This window comes from Prunus persica, chromosome G1 (assembly GCF_000346465.2).
Source record: "Prunus persica cultivar Lovell chromosome G1, Prunus_persica_NCBIv2, whole genome shotgun sequence".
Classification (NCBI taxonomy): domain Eukaryota; kingdom Viridiplantae; phylum Streptophyta; class Magnoliopsida; order Rosales; family Rosaceae; genus Prunus; species Prunus persica.
The window spans coordinates 26,626,602-26,638,304 of record NC_034009.1 but is presented as its reverse complement, the minus strand read 5'-3'; the positions used below and the strand labels follow the sequence as shown (position 1 = coordinate 26,638,304).

The 11,703-nt window shown below is 35.9% G+C and overlaps 1 protein-coding gene across 1 annotated transcript; it reads right to left on the bottom strand.

The window, feature by feature from the left end:
* Positions 5,079–10,727, bottom strand: LOC18789976 (putative potassium transporter 12). The gene is made up of 9 exons (XM_007225221.2): positions 10,470–10,727; positions 9,386–9,614; positions 9,036–9,284; positions 8,572–8,622; positions 7,988–8,248; positions 7,340–7,392; positions 7,136–7,250; positions 6,752–7,006; positions 5,079–6,293 (listed from the first exon to the last, which is right to left on the bottom strand). Exons 1-9 carry the CDS (start codon positions 10,725–10,727, stop codon positions 5,236–5,238), a joined length of 2,529 nt encoding a protein of 842 aa, XP_007225283.1. The 3' UTR covers positions 5,079–5,235.

Genomic DNA, 11,703 nt, shown 5'->3' with positions numbered 1-11,703 from the left:
GCCTCTGGTGAAGATAACTGACACACTGATATTAGCTGAAAAACGCATTAAATTTATATGTCAAGTTAATTATTTCTGACCATAAAAATCCGATCTTTTTTTAGAATCTTCCTCAGAAAAAAAGAAAAAAGAGAACAGAAGAATAAATTATCGCTTTCCATTTCTGGGAAGAGCCCAAAGGTTCAATATTTGATTATCTTTAACATGTTTTGTGACCTTTTTGTGTGTGTATGAAATGACTGTTAAATTCAGTAGTTACTTTCTGGAATATACTTTTGTTAGGCTGTAGGCAGCCACCAAACATGAATCTTGACTTTCTTGATGTTAGTTGAAAGGTTTATAATGTGACTCATAATTCTGTGATTATCATTTCCATATATAAAGATTTTAAATCTTGGACGCAATTTTGCGTGGTGGGTTCAGAAAGGTCAAGCTGAATAATAAAAGTAATGAATTGATAATAATACAAAGAGCAGGCAGCTTTCAGGCTTTGATAGTGTGAATATTTTGTCAAGCCAGTGGATTTAAACAAGTTGGGAGTTTGACTCAAACGCAACACGTACGTGTAGTGTTTGATAGGTTATCACTCTTAATAAGCAAAGGCCAAAGTGTGTGTGTGTGATAGGAAACTTCAAAAGGCTTAAAAAAGAAGAAGAAGAAGACCTCCATGCCATTCTTTCCCATTTGTTTTGTATCTGCAGTGCAGTGGGAATCTTGCACAGAATCATTCCGCGCCTCAATTTGGGGTGGTGTCTTAAAAGTTATATGGCTTTGGCTTTTGCTTTTGCACCACGAAAAAAAAAAAAAAAAAAGGTTGAAATTAATGGGAGGTTTTGCTAGGATATCATTATTAGACGCAACAACTTTTTTGGGACTTTATGGCTTTATTTGGCCAACTAGGTGTGCGGCTAGCTCAATTGCTCATTTGCAAGCACCCTTTAGCTGCTTCAAGTTAATATGGATTGTTAATGCTTTCTTTATAAGCTAAAGTTTAATTACCTCTTCATGATATTTGAAGCAATTTTGGTGCTTCCCAATTCTGAAGAGGCAATGTTAGTCGTAGTTTTTCCATCAACTAATTAACTTGTAAAGAGACAAAAAATATTTGCCAACAATGATGTCATGCAAAAATATCCTCATTTTCAATTCTTCGGAAGCCTTATGGTGTCAATTTTAACATTATTAGACCATTTAGTAATGCACAAAGTGGGATTTGGTGTTAGAACTCAATATCCTATATTGGAAAATAGCATATTATATTTATGAGCACTTTTTCCTTATAAATTAGTATTTAGGGGCAAGTTCTACTCATGGGTTCTTAATATATTATATCATAGCTTGGTTTAACCACGCAATTGAGCCCAATTCCACTCAATTGAGTCAGTGTCGCCAATGAGTGGAAGGAGCGATCTATAAGTTAGATTAAGTCGCATATCATAAAGTGGTTTAAGAACTCATGGACGCCCTTCTCTTATAAAAATGAGTGGAATGAGCGACCTATAAACTGGATTAAGTTGCATATCATAGAGTGATTTAAGAGCTCATGAACCCTTCTCTTATAAGCCAATTTTTAAGGACAAATTCTACCCATAGATTTCTTAACATTTGGAGAGTGGTATAACGTTTTTCTACCTTAAAAAGAAAATAATTTGATCTTTGTCTTCCCCCTTTTAGTAAAAAGGAAAAAAGTTGGGGTTTGGGAAACTTGGAGATTGAGTAATAAATATATATATATCCTTTGATTATGCATTTTTTTTTCTTCCTTTTTCTTATGACCCTAATATGAACGTGATTATGTATTATACACACAAAAAAAAAAAAAAAATGTAACATGAGTTAGCTTATTGAGTTTGACAAGAATTAATGTGTTTGTGCCAGTTGGCAAGTTGGATATGGATTAGAGAAGATTGTTCTAGCTTAAGTTGTTAATCAGGCACAATGGAAGTGTCTAGAAATCAAAATAGCCTAGAAAAGGAAATCAATAAAAATACTATTATTATTATTAGAAGTTCATTCTTATTAACAATCACTTACAAGTACATGACCAAACGAATTGTAATAAGCATTTTCTTAAGGGGAATAATTTGTCACTAATTATGGGTTACCAATCCTTCAAATATTTTTCTAATATAAGGGAACAACGATCTCTCTTGGGTTCTTCCTTTACCTTTTCGGATGTTCGAAACATGGTTAGTGATGATGGATGATATTAAATTTGTACATCATTTGACCGAGGATGCCTTTTTAATTATGCACGCCGTCCTTGAAAGTTGAATCTTTTTTTGTTTGTTTCCTTTTTCTTTTAGAAAAAGAAAAGAAAGTTCTGGGATGAAATGAAGAATATACGTGTCCTGCTTCTGGCGCCATAACACGTGCCATCATGCATGGTTGGAAATTTTGGGAATGGCTCACGTTTTTTCTTATTTGAGTTCCACTAAATTAACGTGAGGGATGCAAAGACAGATCAAACATTTGATGGGATGCGTTGACGGATTGTTTCCAATAAAAGACATCCAAACATGTAAGAGGTCTTCCTTCGTTTCTTTACTTTTTCCTTAAGTGCGCCTCAAGGAAATTTGATGAGGCAGCCATGAGCTCTAAAAAGTTTTGCAATTTTAACGTGGAATTCATCATGTGATTGTCTCGTACAAGAATGTTAAAAGTACGACGTTAGTGATTTTTGTTTGTTGACTAGCTTGCCTAGAATGGTGTTTTCTTTGACTAAGTAATTGACTTGAATCGGGGTTGCAACTTGCATGAATGGGATAGATACAAACAATTGCACCTGGGAAATGATTAAGATGGTTACCAATTCCATTAAGCATTTTGTAGCAAATTTCTCCACCTTTCGCAGATTTTAAAACCATACATAGCTTAGAAAACTTTTAAATTGTTTAAAGAAAATTAGACTTCTTCATCCGTTATCAAATGCGACTTTAAGTTAGATGCTCACGTACAAACAAAATTTTTGCTATTTGTCAAGTCAAAACCTCTGATATCAAAGTTACGATAAATTAAAGTGAATAAGAAACATATTCATAAAAACACGAGACAATTACCTTCAAACTACATTTAACTCATTAGAAAAATATATATTATAGAACTCATTGAGAAAAACCCAATTGGCAGGATGTGCCAAGAACTAGTTGTAATGAATTTAACTCATCTCTACATTTATTTATTTTATAAGAGTAATGAATTTATATTGTAATTGGTGTCCAAATTATCATATTATATGGTACTATATATAGAAAACAAATTTAACATAGCAAGAATAAAATATGAAGAGAATGCGAAATTAGAAGTCTCCCACCCGCATGGAGGGATGGGCCCATGCAGACCCAAAGGTGTTGAGTGGGAGAGTCAGTATCAAAACCAGAACTCAAGCTTTGCAGTACATAAATATCACCAATCCAAATTAAATAATAAATTATAATTCAGCATGGGAGATTAGGTAGATTATTAAACCTGCACAGGAGCATAATTAATAAATTAATTAACATTATATATATTTTGTCAAATCACAACAATATTGTTAGGTCAAGAAGCACCGGCTGGATCAGACTGGATTAGCAGTTTGTTTACTTAATTACTAGTTTCCAACTCTAATTAATAAATCCAAGGGCCAGCAAATGTCGTGGTCCATGGACGGTGGATCCAGCCTGCAGTTAATTCTCATGCATTTGGTTTAATTATATATTGGGATATCCAGAGAGGAAAGGAAACACTTCAAGCTCTGCCAGCATATAGTTTGTGGAGGTAATTAATTCTTCAAGAAATGCAAGCTACAAATTACAATCCCTCCATATGTCACGATGAGATTTATTCATCCTCCATACGTTAAGAGTTCCTTTCATCCACGGTGCTCATTCATAAAATACATACGCGTGCCGATATATATATATATAATTTTTATTTTGGTCAATAAAATTATCTGAAAATGGCTGGGCCCTAATGACCCTTCAAAGCTTTAGCAGGACCACTAAACCTTGTTGATTATAGAGATAATGTGAAATAAAATGCCCTTAATTATTCAGTTATTCTGAGACGTAAGGGTCACTTTTATCTATGAGAGAGTCTTAATTGTACCTAACCTTTGACCTTTTAATATTTAAAAGAAGTTTTCAGTTTCCATGAATTTTAGTTAAAGAAAACATGAATTAGTGTCCCAACAAATTCAACAAAACAAAAACAATTTTTTGTGTCTGCTACCTTACATTTTCTGGGTCACCATGTGGTGATGCGAAATCCACACCCTTTGTTTGGGTGGAGGTAATGAACTTCCATGACACGTGGTGAAGATCAGTCGGCTGGGCCCACCCACTCAACTGGTCCCCAAACCCAGTTGATGATGATGCAAAGTGCAAACCTTAGTATCTATTGTCTATCCGCACATCCTCTTCACTTCATTCTCTTTGAAGTATATTTGTTTGTTCATTAAGTGTTATACAAAGAAGAGAAAAACTCTCAATTAGCCCATTATGAAGCTGAGACTTGCATAAGTTGGGTCTTATGTGATTGCTATAATAAGAAAAGCCAACAGGGTCTAACCGAGTGGAAAATGGTATTAACTTGCAAATTAGTGATCTTGGGTTCAAATCTCAATGACACCTTAGTTGTGTGTGTGTGTGTGTGTGAAACCCCCTCCTCTTGTAGTATAGACTATTGCATGTATTAAAAATAAAAAATAAAAAAACTTTTGATATTGGTATCATTTATCTTGGTTCAAATGACAACCATGGATAATTTTTAAAAATAAAAGGTAAATGAAAGTTTGAATTAATTTGTGGCAAATAGTATAATCACTAGGACAACATGAGATGAGAGGAATATATATGCAAATCAAAGGGTTGCTACTTTTGCCAAAACACCAGACAACAAAAATTGACCCAACAACAAGTGGCTTCTTCTGCAGCACAACTTTCAGCAAGGCAAAGGGAGATAAAGAAATCTTTGGGGACATCACTTTGATGTTAGCATGGCTTTAAAAAGAAGAAAAGCATTCACACAAAGAGATAATCTGATGGGGTCCAAGTTGAAAATGAATTAAAGCAAAGAGAAGGGAATGACACAGACCATTTTGTAAAGGGCTGCAATAACCAACAAAGGATGATTGTATAAAAGTGGCAACAGGCAGCCAATTATGATGTAATAATTCTCTTACAGTGTAGTCTCACATAGAGGTTGCAAATAAATATCCAATAAAATGAGACAATTCTGTAAGTCATAAACAAATCATACCATGTAAGTCATTCCCACTTGAATGATATTCATGTGAGGTACACTCATGTTTGCAGCACCTGCTCTGCAGTTCTTCCTCAAGAATGCATAGAAGTAGTTTATGACTAGCTTCTTGAAGAAAAATGAGTTCTTCTTTGCTCTCACATCTCCATGTGCAAGCAAATAAGTAAATCCCGAGTCGATTGCTTCTCGAAGAGCAGAGAGCTCATACTCCAGACTTGGGTCTTCATCTGATGGCATCACACTGGACGGCAATGCTGTACCAGCAGTAGTTTCTTCTGAGGTAGAAGTTCCTACGTCTTGCAATCTTCCATTATGCATCAGTGGAATTTTAAGTTCCTCAATCTCATCACCTCCTGGGACTCCAGAATCCCATGATCTGGGTGAAACATCGTCAACGTCTGAATCATTTAAATTGCTCTCCAAGGCAAGATCTTGAGCCTCCCTCCTCAAAAACTTCTCCAGGCTTTCAACAAGAAGTTGTTCAAATGCATATTGATCTTCCTTCCGAATATCTTTGTAACCATATCGGGCTATACAGCGGAACATATGGTAGTCTTTTGGGCAAACTCTTCGAAACAGAAACCTTTCTTCCTGAGGGACCACTGGGACTGGGACATACTTAATGCAGACAAAAACTATAGTAGAATGGATGGCTGGTAGGCTAAGAAGGAATTGCACAAAAATGGATGGGATGCCTTGGACAAGCTCACTATACAGCAATCCAATTCCTGGGACTCTCACGGTCCCAAGAGTGGAGCCAAGATCGGTCATGAAGTCCATGGATATCTTCTCCCTGACCTCACTTCGGTACTTCAACACACTCCCATAGTTCCAAGTGTACATCACGCAGAGGAAGCAAATGGCAAAAACAAGTGGCAGCCATCCACCTTCAAAGATTTTCGATAAAACTGCACACAAGTAGATAAACTCTACTGATCCAAATACAAGGGGGAAACACAGAGCCAGAAACAAGTTGGTCTGCCAAATGAGAAGCATTACAAGTGTCACCAAGGTGGTGCTCACCATCATGACACCAACTTCAGCTATTCCTGCATGAATAATATAACTGCATTAGAAAATTTACCATTACAGGATTAGAGTTGGTAATTTTTAAAACTCCTGTTCGACTAAGAAAACTCTTCATTATTGTTGTGAAGGATATAAGCTCAGTAATCCTGTGCTATAGATATTTAGGGAACTACTGGTCACTACTGAATTTGGTGAGTCATAGAAATAGTACCATGCTGGAAAACAAAGCAGTAGAAAAGCACTACGTGTTGAGGGAAAACAAAGATCTGCTGTCATGTTGGCATCATTTACAGCTTTCAAAATTTGAAACCTTTTTTTGGGTCATATAGAACTAATACATAACTTATTTGTAAAATTTATAACATAGAATTTCATAACATTGGAATGTGAAAAGTTTAACCAACTTCATTAAAATCTAAGAATATTTTTTGGCTTTTTGACCAAATATTATAGGAAAGAGAGGAAAAGGATACTTAACCGTATGCATTGGCAATCTCTGTCGTGCTCTGGAAGATGGAAACTACAACTATGCACATGATCATTAAAAACCAATTGATAACAGGGATGTAAATTTGGCCCATTCGCCTCCTTGAGGTGTGAACTATCTTCAGCCTTGGAAAGCATCCAAGAGCCATGGATTGCTTAACACATGAAAATGTAGCAGATATCATCGCTTGGCTGGCAATCATTGCAGCAAGGGTGGCTACCACAAAGACTGGCCAGAAAAGAATACCTGTTTGTTCACAAAATTCAGGGACTGGAAGTGTCAAACTGAGGCAGCAAATACAAACAGATGCTCCTCTATGAAACAATTAGAAAGGAATTGAAAAGAATGGGTAGCCATGTTGTTGGCAACAGTCACCTGGCACAGAATTATAGAATATTCTAGACGCAGAATCAGGGTATTTCATCAGGTAAGCTGCTTGGCCCAGGTAAGCTAAGAGAAGGCAGGGGAACACCACAAAACTGAAGGCAATCTGTGTAAGATGTATAGATTATAGGACACTTTCGATTAAACAATGTTCATGAAGCAATTCGGAAAGGTAATGGATATGCATTGGCCAACCTGTATGGCTCGTACAGAGAAATGTCCTAAATCAGCAAACATTGCTTCGGCTCCTGCAAAAGCATAACCAGTGATGTATTTGAGCAGGCTTTTTACTATAAATCCAAAAGAAACTATTTTAAAAAATGAATAAATGGCTCTCATTATAACATATATATTATATTCATGCTCTGCAAACAGTCACGTTAAATTTACAAATCTAAGTGGAAAGAATGAGCTAAATGGACAAAAAGTTTCAAACATGCAATTGCTTTTGGATTTCATTTCAAGAAATTTGCTTAAGATACAAATAGGTCTTATGATATGAAAGCAGGACATCAATATCCAAATGTAGGTTTTATGATATACAAGCTTATCAGGTTTCCCCTAATGTTAGCATATTACGTTAGCAGACTGTCAATCTAGACTATGCATTTAAGAAAAATCTCTTATGATTCTTATAAATGGTTCAAATTGACAGTTTGGCTACAAATATGCCAGACTATCTAGAAAAAGAACATTCCCTCTAAAATTATAAGCAAATATTTGCACAAAATCTGTTTCAGTTGGAGAAGATCACTGATCTGCCTCATATGATAGAGGTATTTAAAGAATAAGAATATTGCCAGTGGATCCTGTACTTCTGAAGGTTTTAAAGGTGAGATATACCTGTTATGCACAGAACACAACCACCAAGAGCTAACCACGCTTCTTTATCGTTCTTCTTGAAGAAAAAATAAATATAAGCAGGATTGAATGCCTTCAAGACGGTAATATCATACTTCACTAGATTGTAAATTCCAATAGATCCAAGACTGAAAAACCACAAAGCAAGTATAGGAGAAAACATGACACCCACTTTGCCAGTCCCAAACCTCTGTATGTTGAACAATACCACGAGGATTATGATTGAAACAACAACCACAGCAGCTGTAATAAAAATCAATCAGATTACAGGCCAAATCCAAATGCAATTATTGGTACATACTACAAAGAAAACAAAAAACTCAAGCAAAAAATTAGTGTTATCAGGCAGTCTAGTAGGTTCAAGGCGTATAACTGTCTCTGATCAATCTATACCCAGTGCGTCAGGCAAAGCATGCTGCCCTCAAGAAATCAATGGCCCACCAAATGAACTTCAGTTTGATATCAACACCCTAGGTATGTATGATCATTAAAGAATGACATGAAAAGAAAAGAAACTTGGAACCTTGAAATGAACCACAGGTTCCCAAAAGGGAAAAGATACCCACTTGTACCAAACCCTGGAACTTCACCCTGCAGGCCACTCACAGCAGACATCACTACAACAACCAAAAAGAAAAAAAAAATTATCATTCAACTCGTACATAGATAAAATAGAAAAGATTTCACATTTAATACATGAAATGATTATTGCAGGTTCAGGCAGGTCCAACGAAAAGTTCTAATTCCAAAGTAAATGATTGGGGATTATAAAGTGCCAATAACGAACTGAATCAAGTCAAGAAAGCCCTTTTTCCAACCATGAAGGGATGCCTAATTCTGGTTGCCTGTCTAAGAAGAGGAAGTGGAAGAAGATGCCAGAATAATCCCTGGCTGATAATAGTGATGTTATTTCATATCTATATAACAATCTGGCTTACATAGTGTTAAGAGAAAATATCATTAGTTACAGCTTAAACTTATATTTTTGGTTGAGTATAGCTTCTGGAGTATGCCCAATCCATTCAAGTACCTGATATTGCTGGGGTTAGAATACCATCCCCTATAACCATTGAAGTTCCCATCAAAACGAACAATAATAGGAGAGTCTTCAAGAATGATCTCCTTTCTAAAGTCTCTTTTATACGCAAAGCCCTTTTCAACTCTGGAGTGGGTAATTTGAGCCTAAAACTTGAAATGTGTTCATCAGCTGGCTGACGATTTGGCAGCAGATTAACCTTTGCATACCTACATATCAGCGAGTACAATGCAAATGTTCCTCCTACAATTGGAAGAATAAAGAGTGTTGGGTTAACAAGTATAAACATAACAAGAGTACTAAGAACTAAAGGAGAAAATAACTTCGATAAGAGAAATGCCTACCTTCTCCATTATCATTGGCTTTGAGAACTACAAAAACATATTTCGCTAAGGGTATAAGCGCAATTGTATAGATCACTATTGATAAAGCCCCCAAGACGTCAACATCCGATTCGATTTTCACCCTGCTGAACACATCAGCGAAGACATATAAAGGGCTTGTGCCCATGTCACCATAGACCACACCGAGAGTTTGGAATGCTAAAGCAAGAGTGCTCCAAACAGAAGCATCCTGATTTATTAAATAAACGTCAGTAGACATGGATAGGTAGAGTACATGATAGAACTGGGACAAGCTAATTCTGTCTGCAAAAACGAAGTAGGTGTCTGTTTGCTTAGGCTCATTTTACCTGGACCTTTGAATAATTGGCAAGCTTTTGAATAATTTACTTCCAAATCCACATATTGTTACATACAAAGGGAATGAAAGTAAGCATGTTATTTCCTTCACACTCTCGAACACATATTGATAATACGGATGCTGAGACAACACAAACTTGCTGTCAAATCCTAATTCTGCTGATATACGACATTTACTCGAGTATTGTTTTACTTGTTGTAACTTACCTTACTTAATTGTGATGTTAGCTTGTGGACTCCATGCATAAACTGCATGTGCTAAGATTAACTGTTCTTGCCCATGCTTCAAAAGCTAAACCCTCTCACATCTCCAGGAAACTATCAAATCCCCAAGGATGCGAATCATATTAAAGAATGAAGTAATCATCTGTTAAGTAATCATTGCTCCCAAAAGATTAATATGAAATTGCCAATCACTTCAATCGCTCCATTTGCATTTCTCGATACATTGGTAGGCATCAATACCAAATTGCCAATATCCCATCTTCTTTAATGGTCAAAGAATGTAACAAAAAATGACAAGAAGAATAAAGACTATTAATTTGGATTTCGAACTTTCAGATGGTACTCCGTATTCCAATCGTAGACCATGCCCATGAATTTGAAACGAACTCACACACACACACACACACACACTAACAGCATATGGATAACAAGAACTAAATAACACATAAAAGCACACAAATTTCATAATATTTTAAGAAATTGAAAGCAATTGTAACATTACCTTAGAATGGTGGCTACCACCACCAGCAATCTCCATGGCTTCAACATCAAAAGAGTCAACTCTCTTGGGCTTCTTGGCAAGCCTTCTCCTGAGAGATCCATATCCTTCTCTGCCAATATTTTCAGAAAGCATCGAAAATGGAGGTGACTCTGAATCCACTTCGCTTCCATCAACCCACCTCGAGTCACTACCGCCACCACTCCCACTCCTAACCACCAACCTCTCACTTCTCTCCACAATCCCATCTTCTTCTTTCATGTTTCCACAGACCCTTCAGAACCCACATGCAAAAGACCAAACTCTGCTGAATCAAACTCTGCTGCCAGTACCGCTCTGGGAACCAAACTCTGCTGGTTCTGATGAATCTCCAACAATGGGTCACGAAATTTAATTGCTCTGGTGTTTTATGAACCTGGGAAATGAGTGAGGACAACAACAATAGCTACGAATAACGAAAAAAACATGATTGGTTACGACAAAACACATGCTTTTTTTTTTTTGGATAAGAAAATCATGCTGGTATCTTTCCTTGGATTTTCAGCACCTATTGGTACACATGTTCAGACACTTTTTTGTTTATTTTAATTTATCTGTTTATTTGTCAATATTTTAATATATCTGCTCACTTAATAGAATATTTTCTTTAAAAAATATATATATATCTCTTTAAATCTCTCTGTCAGTCCCTAACTTCTCACTGTACTGAAAAATCTTTGTGTCAATGTAGTTAGTTCTCGAAAATGTAAGTTAAGTAAGTTGATTAAAGATATGTGTGTTTGTTGTTTTCACTCAATTCCACAAACCTCAATTTATGGCTCAGCTCACATTAGAGTAGTTTAGAATGTATTAAAAAATAGAAAGAAGAGTAACCATCAATTAGATAATCAGTTCTCTATTTTTGAAACCGTTTTGCAATTTACAAATAAGGAGAGCGATATTTAAGATGGTCCAAGACTCCAAAGTATTTCCGCGGTTTCATGCATCTACACACACTCTCTAATTTATTATCTGATTATTTGTGGAAATGCATGTTAATTATCAACCGTCCGATTAAAACAAACAACAGTTGACATTTATTCTGAAAAAAATGGAAAAAAAAAACACATAAATCAGTATCTGAAGCAATCTTGAGTGTTGGTTAGCATAGGATAAATCCGGTATTTTGTTGTTCAACCAGCTGAATTTTCTGGTCAAAAAATTTACCGTTTTGGCAATTTTTTAGGATCTGTTTGCT